Genomic DNA, 22157 nt, shown 5'->3' on the forward strand with positions numbered 1-22157 from the left:
TAGTATCAAAGTGTTACATGATATGTGCATCCAAATATACAACAAATTGGAAGTGACAAAATCCTAGAGAAGGAGAATAGATCAGCGGTTGCCAAGAGTCAGGGACAGGAGAATGGGGAGAGCAGGGTCACCAGAGGGTGATGGGCGTGGTTTTAAAAAAGGCAACACAAGTGATCCTTGTGATGATAACGTTCTGTATCTTGACTAGGGTGGTGGACACACAAACCTTCTCATGTGATAAAACTGCATAGAACTAAATGTATGGACACACAAATGAACACAAGTCAAAGTGGGAACAGGTAAATGAGATCTGTGGATTATATCAACATCAATATCCTAGTAGTGATATTTTACTGTAGTTTTACAAGATGTTACCACTGGAGGAAATTGGGTAAAGGGTATCATTCTGTATTACTTCTTATAACTACATGTGAATCTACAACTGTCTCAATATAAAACCTTTAATTAGGAGTTCTCTTGTGGCCCAGTAGGTTAAGGACCTGGTGTTGTCACTGCAGTGGCCAGGGTGGCTTCTGTGGCATGGGTTCTATCCCTGGCCTGGGAACTTCCACATCCTGTGAATGAGGCCAAAAAAAAAATTAAACAAACAAAATTAACATTTAATTTAAAAAATCTATATTAGGGGCTTCCCTGGTGGACTAGTAGTTAAAACTCTGTGCTTTCACTGCTGCAACCTGGCTTCAGTTCCTGGCCTGGGAACTGAGATCCCACATCAAGCTGCCACATGGCACAGTGATAGATAGATACATAGATACATAGATACATAGATAAATTTAAAAGCTATATTAAAGAGTAAGAACCAGAGTTCGCATCGTGGCTCAGCAGTTAGTGAACCCGACTAGCATCCATGAGGACGCAGGTTCGATCCCTGGCCTCGCTCAGTGGGTTAAGAATCCTGCATTGCTGTGGCTGTGGTGTAGGCCAGCAACTACAACTCCGATTGGACCCCTAGCCTGGGAACCTCCATATGCTGCAGATGCGGCCCTAAAAAGACAAAAGACCAAAAAAAAAAAAAGGAGCAAGAACCTACTGTATAGCACAGAGAACTATATTCAATATCTTGTAATAACGTATAATGGAAAAGACTCTGAAAAAGAATCACTTTGCTGTAGTGAAACTAAAACATGGTAAATTAACTACAATTTTTTTAAAATCACAATATTGCTGTGATTTGTGTCTGAGAGTATTTAGCCTATGTTTTCTTCTAGGAGCTTTGTGGTATCATGTCTTATATTTGTGTCTTTAAACCATTTTGAGTTTATTCTGTAAAGAAAAAAAAAGCTATCATTAGTTTGCATTAAGGACGTTTCTTAATCTAAATTAAAGGATGCTATCTGTGTGTGCCATTTCAAACTCACCAAAATTGGGAGGGATACAGAGTGATGGCAAGGCAGTGTCTGCACCCACGCTGTTATTTTCCATTATAGTTGAATAGTTCATCGTCCCAGCAGTGTCTGCCAGACTGGGTTCTCCTTGTGGCAGAACTGCTGCAGGTACAGCTGGGGCAGCCTCGGCAGATGAGATAACACCGTTGGTACTTTCAGTACCTTCACTGAAAAAGTAGGATGGGATAGCAAGAACAGGAAAGGGGCTGCTTGGTGTGGTGCACGGCTGTAATGAAAATGTGGAGACAATTCTGGGAAGCGGTGGACTCTCCATGAGGACTGGCTGCTGCAGTTCAGGGAGTGCTGCTGACTGAAGAGATGGTCCTACAGGGTTGGTCCCGTCACCGCTTTCCTGCCTTTGTTCTGGCAAAGATGGGCTACAATCTCCCTGCCAGGGTAAGAGAACAGAATGGGTTAAGCTCCTTTCTTTGACTTCTAGACTTTAATTTCTCCATGAGGTATATAATCAAAAATTTTTTGTAGGAGTTCCCATCGTGGCTCAGTGGTTAACGAACCCGATTAGTATCCATGAGGACGCGGGTTTGATCCCTGGCCTTGCTCACTGGGTTAAGGATCCAGCATTGCCATGAGCTTCGGTGTAGGTCACAAACATGCCTCGGATCCCGTGTTGCTGTGGCTGTGGTGTAGGCCGGCAGCTATGGCTCTGATTCGACCCCGAGCCGGGGAACCTCCATGTGCTTCGGGTGCAGCCCTAAAAAGTCAAAAGACAAAAACAAAAACAAAAAAAAACAAACTTTTTTTTATAAATCCAGAGGACCTCTAAAATGACACAAAGCCAGTATAAATCATCTGTGAGTAAAAATAAGAATTAAACAGTTGGTAGAAGCATTAATTTTAATTAATAATACCTCTTTTCCTAGCAACATCGTTTTCCACAATCAACTATAAACACTGAATTTGGTGATATGATCTTATTCCTCTTCAATCCTACATTTTGGTTCCATTTTACACATTATTGTTGCAAACATTAAAATATTCAATTTCACAATATCTCAAGCCTAACCTTTAGCATCTTCCAACAGAGGTTTAGTCTCCAACCTGCTGCTAAGGTAAAAACAGCCTTGCTAACCTCCCACAGTTATCAGTTCTCTCTCACTTCTAACTGATTGTTATCTGTAGGAACTAGAGGTTTATCAAAGAGGTAAAAATGTTCTTATAAAACTTACACAGTTTAGCAACAATGATTTCTCCAAAGAATGTTGCATTTGTGAAACTATGCCACAGAGGTGATTAACCTGCCTTTTCATGTTTTCAATAAGTTCTTGCAAACTCTGTTACAAAAAAAAAAAAAAATACATTTTAGTTGTTCCTATTTTGAAAGAAAAGTAACATGTAAGAAAATACCATTAAGCCAAACTTTGACTGCTGCAAACACAGAAAGCTCTCAAGCCATCAGAAATTTGTTTTCCACTGGACGCCTGGCTGTTGGTGACCCAGAGCCGAGCTGGCTGAGAAGAGGCGCCCCAACCTCCCACTCAGTGACTCCATGACATACAGGCATTTTAAGAAGCTTGAATACTGGAATGTAAATGTTCCACAACTCCTATAAGCCGTCACATTTATGATGGAGTCATTTTACACCAAGGAAGGTGCTACCTTAGGAAAGAAACTTTCAAATCGGCTAAAGTGCCAAAGAGCCTCTTTCTATATAAAGACGTATAAACTAATAGACAATGACCAGTCCACTCCAGAAAGAACAGTGAATCAAATATAACAGATGTGACTTTTGGCTTCAAAGTATTTTAAAATCATGCAATTAACAATTAGCCTTCCGGAATTCCCGTCGTGGTGCAGTGGTTAATGAATCCGACTAGGAACCATGAGGTTGAGGGTTCGATCCCTGGCCTTGCTCAGTGGGTTGAGGATCCAATGTTGCCGTGAGCTGTGGTGTAGGGTACAGATGTGGCTCGGATCCCGCGTTGCTGTGGCTCTGGCGTAGGCCGGTGGCTACAGCTCTGATTGGACCCCTAGCCTGGGAATCTCCATATGCCACGGGAGCAGCCCAAGAAATAGCAAAAAAAAAGACAAAAAAAAAAAACAATTAGCCTTCCAAAACCTTTGACTGCATGGCCTCTTTATGCCAATCAGGTATGTGATTGATGAAACCTGAGATATTTCTTGAACTACAGAGATTTCATTCAGGCGAAAATACACTTAAATAAAGAAGCCAGAACCAATAGCTCATCCACTCATTCAAATAAACATTTATCGAGGGCCTACCACCTGTCAACACTACTTTGCTAGATGCCAGAAATGTGGATATTAAAAAAAGGGGGAGAGATGAAGTGATTTCATGGCTCAGGATTAAGAATCTGGCGTTGGCACTGCTGTGCCTCTGGTTAGAGCTGTGGCACAGGTTCGGTCTCTGGCCCAGACACTTTCACATGATTCCAATGCAACCAAAAAGAGAGAGAGATAAACCAACTAATTACACTAACTCCTGCCCTAAAGAACTCCCATTTTAGGAGTTCCCATTGTGGCTCAGCAGGTTCTGAACCCGACTAGTATCCATGAGGATGCAGGTCCAATCCCTGGCCTCACTCAGTGGGTTAAGGATCCAGCGTTGCCATGAGCTGTGGTGTAGGTCACAGATGCAGCTCGGATCTGGCATTGCTGTGGCTGTGGTGTAGGCCAGCAGCTGTCGCTCTGATTTGACCCCTAGCCTGGGAACTTCCATATGCCACAGGTGTAGCCCTAAGAAACAGAGAGAGAGAGAGAGAGAGAGAGAGAGAGAGAGAGAGAGGAGAGGAGAGAGAGAGAGAGAGAGAGAGAGAGAGAGAAACTCCCATTTTAGCTGGAGAGAAAGACAACCAAAGAGACAATTTCAATAAAGAAATTGCTTAGTAACCTGGAGCAGTGGTTCTCAAAGTGTGGTTTGTGGCCCAACAGCATCAAGTATCAACTACAGCTTGTTAGAAATGGAGAATCTAACTATTGCCTTTGGAATGGATTAGCAATGAGAGCCTGCTGTATGGCACTGGGAACCATATCTAGTCACTTATGACAGAGCATGATAATGTGAGAAAAAGGAATATATATATGTGTGTGTGTGACTGGGTCACCTTGCTGTACAGTAGAAAATTGACAGAACACAGTAAACCGGCTATAATGGAAAAAATAAAAATCATTAAATTTTAAAAAATTTAAAAATAAAAATAAAAATGAGGAGATTTCCCATAATAAAAAAAAAAAAAGGAGAATATGCCACCTTAGACCTACGGATGCAGAAATTCTGAAAGTGAGGGCAGTGAGCTGTGGTTTCACAAGCCCTCCAGGTGATTCTAATGCATGATCAAGTGTGAGACTCACTGGCGTACAGCACTGGGGTAAATAGCACAGGCTCTAAGGGAATAAGACGAGCTTGAAATACTAGAGTTCTGCCACTTAGTACCACTGTGACCTTGGGCAAGTTACTTAATTTCTCTGTGCTTCGATCTCCTCATGTATAGAGTTGGGGATGAAAATCTCTCTCAAAGTTATCTTGAGGACAAAATGAGGTGCTATATATTATGTTAATACTAATATGATAATAACAATACTACATAATACTGGTTCAATCCCAATGCCATGACAGAAGTAAGACTAGGAGGCACAGGACTAGGTACACAGAAAAAAACGAGACCCAATCCAGGCTGTCGGTCATAGTGGGCTTTTCAAAGAAGGAAATGTCTGTGTTGAGAATTAAAAGATGAGAAATAGTTCACCAAGTGAAGATGCATGGAAGGCACAGAGGGCAGAAGGATCAGCAAATTCAAAAATACGAGAACACGAATTCACATAATATATTTAGGGTACTATATATAGTTTAAAAAATTTAGGGTACTATTTATAGTTTAAAAAGTGTTGAAGGAGGCTAGGGAGGCAAGAAGCGTCATATTTAGATTTTCACCCTGAAGGCAAAAGAAATTCAAGCATGGGAAGATATGAGGCAGGATCATTTTTAGAAAAGGTCAAAATGCAAAATGATAAGGGTCTGGATCAAGATGGTCGTGGTTAGAAGGTCAAAGACACTTTTTAAGTGAGATTAAGAAAAGACAGCCATCAGGACTTGGTGAATGGGGAAGAGGGGAAGGAATTAGTCAAGGACAATGTCTAGATTTCTGGCTTAAACAATTAAGGAGATGATGGTAGTTAACCTGAGAGACGGAACATAAAAAAGATGATTTTGTACACATTATATAGAGTTCTCCAAGAGGCAATGGCTAGATACATACACAATTCTGCGGCCATGGAGAGCAGCATATGCTGAAGGCATAGATTTGACAGTCAGAACTGTACCAAATCCAAACCTTTGGTTAAGAGAGAATCATTCAGGTAGACTTAGACCGAGCTGAGAGGGACCAACGGATAGTACAAATGAAGTCAGAAGAGAAAGATGTGGAGTTCCCATCATGGCTCAGTAGTTAACGAATCCGACTAAGAACCATGAGGTTGCGGGTTTGATCCCTGGCCTTGCTCAGTGGGTTAAGGATCTGGTGTTGCCATGAGCTGTGGTGTAGGTCGCAGACGAGGCTCGGATCCCGTGTTGCTGTGGCTCTGGCGTAGGTTGGCACTATAGCTCCGACTGGACTCCTAGCCTGGGAAACTCCATATGCCGCAGGAGCGGCCTCAGAAAAGGCAAAAAGACAAAAAAAAAAAGAGAGAGAAGAGAAAGATCTAATTTCAACAAAAGAAGAACACTTTTAATAACCCAAATAATATGCTTGAAGACATTCAGGATATCATACAAAACAAAAATGTAATGCTATAAAATAGTGGCAATCAGAAAATAAGATCAAATTACTGAAAATTATAACTGTGATTATGTCAAAAATATATCAATATAATATCAAATATCTCAACATAATAAAAGCTGTTTATGACAAACCCACAACCAATTTAATACTCAGTGGAAAAAAAGATGAAAGCCTCCCCAATAAAATCTGGAACAAGACAAGGATGCTCACTCTCATCACTTTTATCCAGCATAGTATTAGAAGTCCTAGCCACAGCAATCATACAAACAAAAGAAATAAAAGGTACCCAAACTGGAAGAGAAGAGATAAAATTGTCATTCTATGCAGATGACATGATACTACATACAAAAAACCCTAAGGACTCCACATAAAAACTACTCGAACTGAGAAATTCGGCAAAGTAGCAGGATACAAGACTAACATTTGGAAATCAGTTGCATTTCTGTATACTAACAATGAAATGTTAGAAAATGAATATAAAAAATACCTTTTAAAATCATACCCCCAAAAATAAAATACCTAGGAATAAACCTGACCAAGGAGGTGAAAGATTTATACATTGAGAACTATAAAACATTACTCAAGGAATTAAAGAGGATTCAAAGAAATAGAAAGATATCCCATGCTCCTGGATTGGAAGAATTAATACTGTTAAGATAGTCATACTACCTAAAGCAATCTACAGATTTAATGCAATCCCTATCAAATGACCCAAGATGTTTTCCACAGAACTAGAACAAATAATCCAAAACTTTACATGGAACCATAAAAGACCCAGAATTGCCAAAGCTATCCTGAGGGGGGAAAAAAAATACAAAAGACAAAGGAGGTGTAACTCTCCCAGACTTCAGACAATATTACAAAGCTACAGTAATCTAGACAGTCTGGTACTGATACAAAAACAGACATACAGGCCAATGGAACAGAATAGAGAACTCAGAAATAAACCCAGACACCTACGGTCAATTAATATTCAACAAAAAAGGCAAGAATATAAAATGGAAAATAGTATCTTCAGCAGGTGCTGCTGGGAAAACTGGACAACTGCATGTAAGTCAATGAAACTAGAACACACCCTCACATCATGCACTAAAACTGCATGTAAGTTTTAGAACACACCCTCACACCATGCACTAAAATAAAATAAAATGGCTTAAAGACTAAAACGTAAGACCTGGTACCATAAAACTCCTGGAAGATAACATAGGCAAAACATTTTCTGACATAAACCATACAAATGTTTTCTCAGGTCAGTCTCTGAAGGCAATAGAAAGAAAAACAAAAATAAACAAATGGGACCTAATCAAACTTACAAGCATAGCAAAGGAAACAAGAAAAATGAAAAGACAACCTTCTGAATGAGAGAAAATAGTTGCAAACCATTCAACTGACAAGGGCTTAATCTCCAAAAGACATAAAAACAACTCATACAACTCAACAAAAGAAAAACAAACAACCCAATCAAAAAATGGGCAAAAGACCTAAATAGACATTTCTCCAAAGAAGACATATAGATGGCCAGTAGGCACATAAAAACAATGTTCAACATCACTGATTATTAGAGAAGTGCATATTAAAACTACAATGAGGTACCACCTCACACCACTCAGAATGGCTATCATTAATAAGTCTACAAATAACAAATGCCAGAGAGGATGTGGAGAATGTAAATTGGTACAACCACTACAGAAAACATTTTGGAGGTTCCTCAGAAAACTATAGATCCAGCAATCCCACTCTTGGGCATATATCCAGAAAAACTTTCATTCAAAAAAATACATGCACCACTGTCCATAGCAGCACTATTCATAATAGACAAGACATGAGAACAACATAAATGTCCACTGACAGATGAATGGATTAAGAAGATGTGATATATATACACAATGGAATACTACTCAGCCATAAAAAAGAACAAAACAATGCCATTTGCAGCAACATGGATGCAACTAGAGATTCTCATACCAAGTGAAGTAAGTCATTAAGAGAAGACAAATACCATATGATATCACTTACGTGTGGAATTTAAAATACGGCACAAATGAACCTATCTACAAAACAGAGACAAACTCACAGACATAGAGAACAGATGTGTGGTTGCCAAGGGGGAGAAGGGAGGCAGAGGAATGGACTGGGAGTTTAGGCTTAAGAGATGCAAACTATTACATTTAGAATGGATAAGCAATGAGGTCCTACTGTACAGCACAGGGAACTATATTCAATCTCTTGGGATAGACCATGATGGAAAATAATATAAGAAAAGGAATGTGGGGAGTTCCCGTCGTGGCTCAGTGGTTAACGAATCCGACTAAGAACCATGAGGTTGCAGGTTCAATCCCTGGACTTGCTCAGTGGGTTAAGGATCTGGAATTGCCATGAGCTGTGGTGTAGGTCGCAGATGTGGCTCGGATCCTGCGTTGCTGTGGCTCTGGAGTTGGCCAGTGGCTACAGCTCCGATTAGACCCCTAGCCTGGGAACCTCTATGTGCCACAGGAGTGGCCCTAGAAAAAGGCAAAAAGACAAAAAAAAAAGAAAAAATAAAAGGAATGTGTGTGTGTGTGTGTGTGTGTGTGTGTGTGTGTAACTGGGCCACTTTTCTATACACCGGAAATGGTCACAACATTGTAAATCATCTACAATTTAATAAAAATAAATAAAAATAGAACATCAGGAAAACAAAGTGAAGGATATCTCTCAGAACACTGTACATAAGCCAAGGAGAGAAAACAAGATAAAAATTAAGCAACATGGATTTTGGAGTTGTCACAACCAACTAAAAATCATTCCAGATAGAGGAAACTGTATATGAAAAGAAAGAAATGGAGAAAAAACTCTACCATAGCTAAAGAATGGCACCAAACTTCAAATTGAAAGGACCCATGTAGTGCTAAGCTGGATACAGGGAAAAGAGATTCTAAAAGTTTCCAAAGACAGAGAAAACAATTAACCTATAAAAAGTCAATACTAACAGACTTCTCAAGAGTCCTGGATGCTAGAATAGAATTTCTATGGGAAAGTAATTTTGAACCTAGAATTACATAGTCAACAAAAGGGACAAATATGGGACATAAGAAACATAAAGGGACATGAAGAAATTTTCAGATAGGCAAAGAATCAGGAAATTTAACTCCTTTGCACCCTTTTGAGGACAAAAAAAAAAAAAAAGCTATCTTTAAGGAGAAGTTACTCAGGAAAATTAAGAAGAAAACAATAGGGGAATCCAGGATGAGGAAGCCATGGGATCCATGAAACAGCAGGCAATCGAAAAAAGTACTGAGATGACAGTTGTGCCTATAAAGTAATTGGTTCAAATTAGAATAGGAGGGGTTTATGAAAAAGAAATTTACGAAGAAAACAGATTGCATTCAACATAAAGAAAGACTCTGAAGCTCAAAATTCCCAGCAAAGAGATGAAAAAGGCATCTTTCTTCTTTCAACATACAAACATACATAAATAGTCAGCAAAAACTCCAAAAGAAAAAAAAAAAAAATTTCTGGAGTTCCCACTGTGGCTCAGCAGAAACAAACCTGACTAGTATCCATGAGGATGCAGGACCCATCCCTGGCCTCGCTCAGTGGGTTAAGGATGCGGCGTTGCCATGAGCTGTGATGTAGGTCACAGGCACCGCTTGGATCCCGTGTTGCTGTGGCTGTGGCCAGCAGCTGCAGCTCCAATTCGACCCCTAGCCTGGGAACTTCCATATGCCGCAGTGCGGCCCTACAAAAAAAGAAAAAAGAAAAAAGAAGAAAAAAAGCTTCTAAATAAGAAAAAATTTAGACAAATGAAGCCATAGTATAAAGAGAAAGCCAACTAGGTTATGCCATGATTTTGAGTGCTGGCAGAATACAGGAGAGAATCCACTGACGTTGACACTTAGGACACTGAATAGGAGAGAATTCGCAACAGAAGATTATATTTCTTAATCATAGGATTATATTTCTTAATTAATTCAAAATGGATTAGACACTTGAATGTAAAACCAGAAATCATAAAACTCCTAGAAGAAAACACAGAAAGTTCTTTGAGGTCAGTCTCAGCAATGCATTTTTGGATCTGACTCCAAAGGCAACGGCGACAAAAGCAAAACTAAGCAAATGAGACTACACTAAATGAAACAGCTTCTTCACAATGGAGGAAACCATCAACAAAATAAAAGGGAACCTAGTGAATGGAAAAAGATCCTTGAAAATTATATATCTGATAAAAGGTTAATATCCAAAATATATGAAGAACTCATGCAACACAATAACAAAAATCAAGCAAGCCAATTAAAAAATGGGCAGAGGACTTAATAGACATTTTCCCAAAGAAGACATACAGATGGCCAACAGGCACATGAAAAGATGCTCAACATACCCAATCATCAGGGAAATGCAAATCAAAACCACAATTAGATATCACCTTACAACTGCCAGAATTCCTACTACCAAAAGGACAAGAAATAACAAGAGTTGGTGAAGATGCAGAGAAAAGAGAACCCTCTTGCACTGCGGGTGGGAATAGAAACTGGCATAGCCACTACTGAAAACAGTGTGGGGGTTCCTCAAAAAACTAAAACTACAACTACGACATGATCCAGCAATTCCACTTCTGGATATTTGTCTGAAGAAAACAAAAACACTAATTCGAAAAGATGCATGCATCCCCCACTATGGTACACTGCAGCATTATTTGCAACAGCCAAGATGTGGAAACACCATAATTGTCCATCAATGAATGAATGAATAAAGAAGATGTGGGATAGACAGATATATGTAAAAAAGAATGAAATCTTGCCATTTGTGACAACATGAACTGCTAAATAAAATAAGCCAGAGAAAGACAAATACCATATGATTTCACTCCTATGTGGACTCTAATAAACAAAATGAATAAACAAAACAAAACTCGCAGATACAAAAAACAGGTTGGTGGTTGCCAGAGAGGAGTGGTATTAGATGGTAGGCAAAATGGATAGAGGGGATCAAGAGATACAAACTATTAGTAATAAAATAAATAAGTTATGGAGACGGAATGTACATCATGGGGACTATAGTCAATAACATTGTATCGCAAATGTGAAAGTTACAAGAAAGTAAATCTTAAAAGTTGTCATTACAAGAAAAAAATTTATAACTCTGTATGGTGACAGATAACTAGACATTGTACTAATCATTCTGCAATGTATAAAATGGTGAATCATTATGTTGTACACCTGAAATCAACATCATGTTGTATGTCAATTATTGCTTCGGTTTTAAAAAAAATTATATTTGTTATCCTCCGAGGTCAATGACATTATTTAGTTTTATAGAAAATAATGTTAACAAATACTAGTATTCTAAGCACTGATTGTGTTTGATTTTTAGAAATAACATATCTAAAACATGGAAGGCTTACTGATAGTCTATGGAACAGAGTTCATAAACTTTGACAGTGTTAGGAATGTGAGAAGTGGGTGTTAAAAGGAAGATAAATAGGGGATAGTGTATGGAATGCTAATTTCTACTTCTTATATGATGGGGCATGATTACTGTTAAAGGACAGCCTTGTAAATCTGCCAGAAGAGGTAATGGAAGCTTATTAGTGAAAATTAACAGTAAGCATTAAAAGAAGTACAAATAACAGTATAACTAATTTCAGAGTGGGGAAAATGAAAGAGCTAAAGTTCTTACCTTTCACAGTGGTAAGTTAATAGTTAACACCAAAAGTTAACACAAAATGAAATAGAGTATATTATTTGTATAATGGTAGAAATCACAATAATTTAAAATGGAGACTACTGGAGTTTCCTGGTAGCACAGTGGGTTAAGGATCTGTGTGGTGTGGGTCTGAACCCTGGCCTGGGAACTTGAGCATGCCTAGGATGTGGCCAAAAAGCAGAAGAAGATCAAGACTATTAAAAGTGGTTACCATACAACTACTATGGAGAACAACATGGAGGTACCTTAGAAAACCATACATAGAACTACCATATGACCCAGCAATCCCACTCTTGCGCATATATCCAGACAAAACATTCATTGAAAAATATGCATGCACCCCTATGTTCATTGCAGCATTATTCACAATAGCCAAGACAAGGAAATAACCCAAGTGTCCATCGACAGATGACTGGATTAGGAAAATGTGGTATATATACACATGGAATACTACTCAGCCATAAAAAAGAACAATTTGCAGCAACATGGATGGAACTAGAGACTCTCATCCTGAGTGAAATAAGTCAGAAAGAGAAAGACAAATACCATATGGCATCACTTATATCTGAAATCTCATATATGGCACAAATAAACCTTTCCACAGAAAAGAAACTTATGGACTTGGAGAATAGACTTGTGGCTGCCTGGGGGGGGGGAGGGAGTGGAATGGATGGGGTGCTTGGGGTTAACAGATGCAGACTATTGCCTTTGGAATGGATTAGGAATGAGATCCTGCTGTGGAGCACTGGGAACTATGTCTGGTCACTTATGATGGAGCATGATAATATGAGAAAAAAGAATGTATACATGTATGTGTAACTGGGTCACCTTGCTGTACAGTAGAAAATTGACAAAACACTGTAAACCAGCTATAATGGAAAAAAATAAAAATCATAAAAAATAAATACATAAAATAAAAGTGGTTACCTCCAAGGTATAGGGCTGAGGGTAAAGAGGAAAAGACTTTCATGTTTTGTCACTCTCTACTGTTTAACTTTTCTTTGAACCAAGTGCACATCTTATTTTCATGATTTAGAAAAAGAGACAGATAAAAACAGGAAGTCAGGGAGTTCCCATCGTGGCTCAGTAGTTAACGAATCCAACTAGGAACCATGAGGTTGTGGGTTCGATCCCTGCCCTTGCTCAGTGGGTGAAGGATCCGGCATTGCCGTGAGCTGTGGTGTAGGTCGCAGACGCGGCTCAGATCCTGCGTTGCTGTGGCTGTGGTGAAGGCCAGCAGCCACAGCTCCGATTAGACCCCTAGCCTGGGAACCTCCATATGCCGAGGGTACAGCCCTAGAAAAGGCAAAAAGACAAAAAAACAAAAACAAAATCAGGAAGTCAGATGTTTAGATAGTAAATACAAATGACATTCAAAGAGCTGGGTTATGAAAGGAAGGAGAGAGGGAGGATGACAGCTAAAGAGGGATGGGAAGCCAAAATAAGTGATTTTTAAAAAAAAAAAAACTGTAGGAGAATGAATATGCTGAGAGTGATAGAGACAGAGGCTGAAGATACAGGAGAGAGAGAGAAATGGCTAACAAAGGGAGGTGTCTGAGCCCAGGGAAGGAGGGTCAGATGCAGAAACCAGAGGCGGTGTTGGCCTGACCGAGGAAAACACCTTTCCCATTCAAAGGGTCGGGAGAGAGGTCGGCAGAGAGCTGGATCCAGGCACGTTTGTTGGCCCCAGTGGGGAGAGGAGTCGGGACTTGGAGGGCATTTCTTCTCCAGGCCCTCCTCTTCCCCCACGAAGTGAGAGGCAAGGATGGGGGTTGTCGGAGGATCACCAGGCAGGGGCGGCCCGCTCCCCAGCACAGGCCGTCCCCTCTGCTTCCCAGCTGCGGAGGGCTGGGGCTTTGCTAAAGGGGATGCCGGGCAAGAACACAAAAGGGCAAGACGCAAGCGCTGCACCCTGGGGTCTGGACCGGCGAGGGAAGGCGCTGAAGAAAGGAGGGCGGCGGCTGGCACATCACGACAAACGGAGAGGATCCTTTCTGGCCCATCCCTTAGGGCTGTGACTTTGCAACCTGGGCACCTCTTAGCACAGACGCTCCATCCCACCATCCGCACAGAAGTTCCTGGCGGAGCAGTGTCAGCCTGGCTGGTCGCGGGTGCTGATGGAAAGCAGGCTGGGCGAGCCGTGCTCCAAACCGCAGCCCCCTACGTCGCCCCTGCGTTCCCAGCCTCTGCACCTCCTTCTCCAGGAGATGGATCCCTTCCCGTCTAAGTGTTTTCCACTTCTCCTCCCGAAAATAATGATTTTTTTTTTTTTTTTACTTTTCAAAGTATGTTAGTTGGTTGTATTCAAGAAACTTTAAGTGTTAAGAAACATGTATCTTTTCACGAACGTTCATTACTTCTAGGGTATGCAGCTCACAAACTCCTTGATAAGGACCTACTCTATCAATCTCTACCAACATGTCAATTGTACAAAATCCCCTCAAAACTATGCAAGGTGTACTCTTTAAGAAACACTGCTGGGTGGCCATTTCGTTTTAATTGCAATATCTTGATAATGCATTTAGGTGTAATAAATGTCATGCAAATCAGCCAATTTCCTTAAAAGAAATGTCAGAGAAATTCAATATTGAAAAGTCTAGATGAAAGAGACTTGACTGTATGTGACCAGTAATGGGCTATTTTTTTATAAACTACAAAAGCCATATTTTTATTTCAAGTTTTTCACCTAAGGAAGTTGTTTCAAGTAGCGATTTTTTTTTAAATGTATCACAACAGAATGATAATCATACAGAACTTGGCATAAGAAAATTTCTGTTAATAGTACAACGACATTAAATGAGGTAATGAAAATTTTAGCTCAATATTTTGGAAAACTACTTTTAAGTGACAACTTCGATACCTGGCAATGGTGTTGGAATTCCATAAGCTGGTTTCGATGATTTTCATTAAAGAAAACTTCAGATGCATTGCTCTCCTATTAATATAAAAATAAGTAAGTCAATGCTTAATATCTCTAGGAGCCAAATAAAATACTAGAAAAAAATAACACTTTCTATATTTATTTATTTTGCTGTTGTTGTTTGGCTGCCCTGTGGTGTATGGAGCCACTCTGCGGCATATGGAATTGCTGGGCCAGGGATCAGATCTGAGCCACAGTTGTGACTTAACGCCGCAGCTGCAGCAACACCAGATCCTTAACCCACTGTGCCAGGCCAGGGATCAAACCTGCGCCCCAGTGCTCCAGAGACACTGCAGATCTCACTGTGCCTCAGCAGGAACGCCTACATATTTATTTTAATTACTTTTCTTTTTTACCTGCATTCCAAAAGGTTTTCAGAATCTAACAAGACAAAGCAGAGATAAAATAAAACCAAAACCTACATTCATGAGAATGAAAAAGGTAAGAGCTGATTAAAAAGGGAGCTAAAGGAAGAAAGTTACTATATAAAAACCTAAGTTTAAGAAAAGCTCCTAGGGGAAGGGCTGGACTGGGAGTTTGGGATTGGCATATGCACACTGTGGTACATGGAATGTTTGGCCAATGGAGAACTGCTATAGAGCACAGGAAACTCTACCCAATATTCTGTGAGAGTCTATATGGGTAAAGAATCTGAAAAAGAATGGATGTGTTTACATGTCTAACTTAATCACTTTGTTGTACAGCAGAAATTATCACAACATTGTAATTCAACTGTACTTCAATAAAATGTAAAAAAGAAAACTCCTGAATATCAGTGTGAATGCATACTTTATAATACATACTAAAACATATAGAAATATACATGTATATGTATGCATAGATTATTAAACATTTATTTCCTAGCTCTGTCCACTGAGAGGGCCTAAGAGCAATAACACAAGAGTAGAAATGAACACACCTAGTGTCCACATCTTGGTTTCTAAATACCACTCTTCAATAAAAGGAACCAAAGCTCCTTGAAGAAAGGTGAATTCCAGGGCTGAAAGAGGGACAGTATAAATGAGGCTAAAACACCTTGTGCTGTCAGGAAATAAGGAATTGCTCCAAAAAAAAAAGTAAGGGCATGTCAAAAGGTCACAGGAGCCAACTGGAAGGAGCTCATAATAGCCAAGGCTGGAAAATTTGATCAACAAAATAATGATAATGTTGGATTACAATTTATATAATACAATAAATGTCCATGAGCCCATATTGATATAAAATATATAATTGAAGCAATAAATAAATGGGGAAGAAGGGACAGTTATTCCTTGTAAATCAATTCCAATTAAGAAATACAAAGGAGGAGTTCCCATCGTGGCTCAGTGGTTAACGAATCCGACTAGGAACCATGAGGTTGCGGGTTCGATCCCTGACCTTGCTCAGTGGGTTAACGATCCGGCGTTGCTGTGAGCTGTGGTGTAGGTCTTGGACATGGCTCAGATCCCACGTTGCTGTGGCTCTGGCGTAGGCTGGCAGCTACAGCTCCGATTCGACCCCTAGCCTGGGAACCTCCATATGCCACAGTAGCGGCCCAAGAAATGGCAAAAAGACCAAAAATAAATAAATAAAAATTTAAAAAAATAAAAGAAATACAAAGGAAAAGGGGAAATAAAAAGTCACCATCAGGAGTTCCCTTGTGGTTCGGGGGTTAAGGATTCAGCATTGTCACTGCAGTGGCTCAGGTTGCTGCTGCGGCACGGGTTTGATCCCTGGCCCAGGAGATACCAACATGTGGTGAGTATGGCCAAAAAAAAAGTCACCATTAGGCAAACACCACAGTACCAAACGTTGCTGGTAAAAATCCGTGAGCTAACTCAAACCAAGGCAAAAAGTTTAGGAAAGGATATTTGCATAGTCTCAAAGTACACTCTCACCCAAGATATTTATTACAAAGGAAAAATAGTAACTTACAGTGAAAGAAATCCAGAAGACACCATGTTAACCAGGTAATGGATGTTAACATCACCAATAAAAAGATATATAGACAAGACACCTTGCACTCCTAATATGATTCAATGAGGAGACAACATGCTTCGTGTGGGGTTCTTGCAAAAATGCACAATCTCAATCGAGAGAAAATATCAGACACGCCATAATCAGGAGACATTTTACAAATAACCGATCAGTACACTTATCGAAAATGCCAAGGGCGGAGTTCCTGTTGTGGCTCAGCAGGTTGCAAATCCAACTAGTGTCCAGGATTCCACCCCTGGCCTCATTCAGTGGGTTAAGGATCCAGCTGTGGTGTAGGCTGCAGATACGGCTCAGATCCTGCATTGCTGTGGTCGTGGCGTAGGCCAGCAGCTGCAGCTGCAATTCCACCCCTAGCCTGGGAACTTCCACATGCCGCAGGTGTGGCCCTAAAAAGAAAAAAAAAAAATCCAAGGTCATGAAAGACAAGGAAAGAATGAGAAGTTGTCACAGATCAGACAAAACTAAGGAGACAAAACCAAATTCAACGTGCAATACTAAATTGTACCCTGGAACAGGAAAATGAGGTAGGGGAAAGTGGATGGTGACATTCAAACAAGGATGCAATTTAGCTAATAGCACTGTACCAATGTTAATATCCTGGTTTTGAAAACTGTACGGTGGTTATATAATTACCATAACTTTGTTATACAAGTAAGTTAACAGTAAGGGAAGTTGTGTGAAGTTATACACAAGAACTCTGTAATACTTCTGCAACTCTTCCATAAATCTAAAACTATTTCAAAAATTACAAAGCTACTAAAACAGGATATAAAACTGTTATGAACTTTTTTAGATGAGGAAAAGAAAGAAAGAAAATGGTTAAGTGCTCATGTGAGAGAAATATTCCTTGGGCTCACAAGTTCAGAGTAACTCCACAGTTACACGATGATAGTAAAGGTGAGTATATTTGCAATTATCAATTAATATTATATAAATATTCAGACTGATGTAGATTCTTAATGACGCTATTACTTTCTTCACAATTAGGTATTCACGTCCTTGTATAGGAAGGATATATTAATAAACCAAAAGAAAATATGAAAGAAAGAACTGAAAGAAAACTTTGAGGACTTCAATTTCACCTTTAAGAAATTCCAAAGGCCTAAAGGATCTCTGCCCATTGTGATCACTACAATAATATGGAAAGACACTGGCAGAACTGTTTTCTCATTAACCCAACTGCTTTTAAGACAATATTTTCCATCAAGCTTAACCCGTATGCACTTCAGGGTAGAAAGACTAGTCTTCTAATAATCTGGCACCAGACCTGCTTTAAAAGCACATATTTCTAACCACAAAGAACCAAATGGTATGTGGCTTGTAATTTTCAAATAATCTAAGAGTGACACTCTGTGGACAAAACAGGAAACACTTATTTTTCTTTAAGCACCTATTTTTTTATCTCTAAGACAATGAATGAAACAGAATATAAATAAGTAAACAGGCAGCACATAACCATTGGATTTAATTACAATAACTATCCTAAGGATGAATTATAGAGTATAAGGATGACTTTAATAGAAATATACCAAGTAGTTATCAACATCTTTGCTTTTTAAGTTATCTGAATTAGCCCTACTTACAAACTTACTTGGCACTAAAAATTACATGGAATTATAATATAGATTTGTAATTGTAAAAGACAATATTGTCATCTTACCCTTCTATAATGCTTTATGATTTTCAAAATGCTTTTGCATAATTATGTCAGAAATCATGACTCTTGGGAGGCAAATAACATCCCCAAGGATTAAAATAATGGGGCTGAAAGAAGTTAAGAGAATTGCCTGTACTAATTAGGTGGTGTTACTATCCTCATCCTTGTATAAGTAAATAAATGCATTTTTTGTTAAGCTTAATAATATATAGTTTAATAATCTATTGTATTCAGCTTCAGAGATTTAGAAGCATAGCAGAATATGATGGAAATGTAAAACAGTACAATCACTTTGGAAAACTGTTTGGCAGTTTCTTGTAAACATTAATCTAGAATGTGACCCAGTATTTCCACTCCTGAGCATTCACCCAAATTAAATGTAAACATATGTTCATAAAGAGACTGCTATAATAATGTTCATAGCCACTTTACTCATAATAGCTCAAAACTGGAAACAGGAGTTCCCGTCGTGGCTCAGTGGTTAACGAATCTGACTAGGAACCATGAGAATGAGGGTTCAATCCCTGGCCTCGCTCAGTGGGTTAAGGATCTGGTGTTGGGTGTTGCTGTGAGCTCTGGTGTAGGTTGCAGACGCGGCTCAGACCCCATGTTGCTGTGGCTCTGGTGTAGGCTGGCAGCTACAGCTCTGATTAGACCCCTAGCCTGGGAACCTCCATATGCCGTGAGTGCGGCCCTAAAAAGCAAAAAAAAAAAAAAACAAAAACCTGGAAACAACCCTAACATCCATCTAAAGTAGAACAGATAAACAAATTATAGGTATTCATTCAGTGGACTAATATTACTTATCAATAAAAGGGAATGAAATCTTGCTCCAATCAGATGGATTTCCGAACTTTAAGGAAGAGAGACTTTGATATTAAAGAGTGCACAGGAGTTCCCGTCGTGGGGCAGTGGTTAACAAATCCGACTAGGAACCATGAAGTTGCGGGTTCGGTCCCTGCCCTTGCTCAGTGGGTTAACAATCTGGCGTTGCCGTCAGCTGTGGTGTAGGTTGCAGACGCGGCTCGGATCCCGCGTTGCTGTGGCTCTGGCGTAGGCTGGTGGCTGCAACTCTGATTCAACCCCTAGCCTGGGAACCTCCATATGCCGCGGGAGCGACCCAAGAAATAGCAAAAAAAGACAAAAAAAGTGCACATTGTATTTATATAAAGTTCTAGAACAGGTAAAATTAATCTGTAATGAGAAAAACATCAGAATGGTATTTCTATCGCTTCTCGGCCTTTTGGCTAAGATCAAGTGCAGAATGGTATTTCTCCAAGGTTCAGGGGGATGGGAGCTTACTGAGGAAAGGCCCAAGGGAACTTGGGGGATGATGGAAAAGTTCTTTATCTTGATGAGGGCTGGGTATACACATTTGTCAAGACTTACTGAACTGTATACAATTTAGATAAGTACATTTCACGATATGAAATTAAACTCAATCTACTGAAAAGAAATAAGACAATGAAGAAAAAAGAAAGATTTTCACTTTACTATACAAACCATGTTATCCTCTCCAGGAACAGACAATCGCCCTTTTTTAGGCAATGGGATAAACTCCATTTCTGCTGAGTTGGGGCTATATCTTTTTAAAGTTGCCAGATGGTTCATTTGTGAAACTGCTTGGTCACCTAGGACTACTAAATCTTCAACTTCTGAAAAGCAATGCATAAAAAAGTTACTTTGCACACTCACTGCCTTAAGAAACTTAATACAGATATGTTCTCAAAATGCCATCTCAAGTTGAATTGGAGTCTTGGCTGAACTTTTTTTTTTTTTTTTACAGCAGCATCCCCCCACCCCCACCCCCCGCCCCTGGCATATGGAAATTCCCTGGCCAGGGAATGAATCCAAGCCACAGGTGCAACCTATGCCACAGCTGTGGCAACACCAGATCCTTAACCCACTGCAACACATCAGGAGCTCCTACACTGAATTTTAGAGAGCAGCAAAACAAGAATTTTTCCATTAGTGGCTTAGAATAAACCTTTAAAAATTAAAGGGCTGGGAGTTCCCGTCATGGCTCAGAGGTTAACGAATCCAACTAGGAACCGTGAGGTTGCGGGTTCGATCCCTGCCCTTGCTCAGTAAGTGAAGGATCCGGCATTGCCGTGAGCTGTGGTGTAGGTCGCAGACGAGGCTCGGATCCCACATTGCTGTGGCTGTGGCGTAGGCTGGCAGCTGCAGCTCCGATTCGACCCCTAGCCTGGGAACCTCCATATGCCATGGGAGCAGCCCCAGAAATGGCAAAAAGACAAAAAAAAAAAAAAAAGAAAGGGCTCTATTGCCCACATGGAGGAATAAGAATCGAGATCAAACGGTTCGCAATTGTGAAGTGAATGCCTCACAAGGTAAAGGCTCCAGAGGAAATGCTGGAAGCAAATCTACAAGAGAGCAGGAGTCCTAACTGCTTTTGTAAAGGAGCTCAGAGTCTCTTCACTCGGGGAGGCTGCGGGCCACCAAATGGGAGTCACGAGTCCATTCCGGTGTAGACCCCCCCTCCCCGGCACAGTGCAGCCAGGGCAGACCACCCAGGACGTCACCTCTCCTGCCAGGTGAAAACTGGTTGCGATTAGGTGTAAGGTCATTTCAGCGCTAAGATTATGACTGTTTCTGCAGTGAATTATAATAAACCTAAACAAATGTAGGTGAAATAGAGGCCAAAAACTCTTCTAGAATTATGTAGGCTCAGTTATGGTTCTGCATCATTCTACTATGCAACCAGAACAAGACACTGAGTGCAATGCTATCATGTCACATCTTGTAAATTTGAACACTGGCGTCGCTGAACCAGGAGGAGCATTAAGGAGAGAGCTAATTCCCTTCATCTACCCTAGGCCAGAGCAGTGATGAGAGGCAGAATAAAGGGATTGAGCTTCATCTCCTTTGCTGTTTTCCTTTAATGCTATGGTGGAGATACAAATAGGAATGAACAAACGCTCAGAAACAAGAAATCAAAGGAGATACAGTTTCTCAAGTTAGATAAATGCAAACTAATATTGTGAGGAAAATTCAATTCTGAAATACCTCCAGTTTAAGCCCTAACTTCAATTTTTACTTCTTAAACTGCTTGTTTTTTCCTAATACAAGCTACGAAGAATAAACTGTCATGTTATCATACAAGAAAGACTACAGAGCAATGAGGATAAACCAACTAATGGTACCCACTACGAGGACAAATCTCACAACCCTAACATTAAGTAAAAGCTAGATACAAAAGAGAATATAGCTATGATATCGTGATTTATAATAAGAAATACATCTTTGGTCTCTATCCCGGTTTCAGGCACTGAGCTCCTAAAATCTTTTAAAAATTCTAAGTGCCGAGAGAGTGATTAAGGTATCTTGTGTTAATGAAGTTACTTTTGGAATGCCTGTGGATCACCTAAGGACAGGGGCTGGTTACCAGAGGAACCAACCACGTGACTAAGTGGATGGACCTTTCAGTCCCAGGCCCCTTGCCCTCCAAGAGGGGAGAAGCGCTGGAGGTTGAATCGATCACATTGGCCAATGATGTAATGAATCATGACTGCGTAAAGAAGCTTCCGTAAAAACCCAAAAGCACAAAGTTCGGTGAGCTTCGGGGTTGGTGAACACTGAACACGTGGAGATTGAGGAGCGGGAAGCTAGAGGAGGCGTGGAAGCTCCGTGCCCTTCCCCATACCCTGCCCTCGGCATCTCTTTCATCTGGCTGTTCCAGAGGTACATCCTTTTACACTAAACCATTATTCTAGTAAGTAAAATGTTTCTCAATTCTA

The 22157-nt window shown here is 40.1% G+C and overlaps 1 protein-coding gene across 1 annotated transcript in view; it reads right to left on the reverse strand.

Moving 5' to 3' along the window:
* BEND2 (BEN domain containing 2) overlaps positions 1-22157 on the reverse strand; it is a 68034-nt gene that overhangs the window by 37168 nt on the left and 8709 nt on the right. Inside the window, exons 3-6 of the mRNA XM_047764152.1 lie at positions 19903-20054; positions 13467-13704; positions 5050-5096; positions 1380-1794 (exon numbers count right to left, since the gene is read on the reverse strand). Coding sequence (XP_047620108.1) covers positions 1380-1794; positions 5050-5096; positions 13467-13704; positions 19903-20054 — 852 coding nt within the window. The remainder of the gene's footprint in view (positions 1-1379; positions 1795-5049; positions 5097-13466; positions 13705-19902; positions 20055-22157) is intronic.

Source organism: Phacochoerus africanus, chromosome X (genome assembly GCF_016906955.1).
Source record: "Phacochoerus africanus isolate WHEZ1 chromosome X, ROS_Pafr_v1, whole genome shotgun sequence".
In the NCBI taxonomy this organism is placed as follows: domain Eukaryota; kingdom Metazoa; phylum Chordata; class Mammalia; order Artiodactyla; family Suidae; genus Phacochoerus; species Phacochoerus africanus.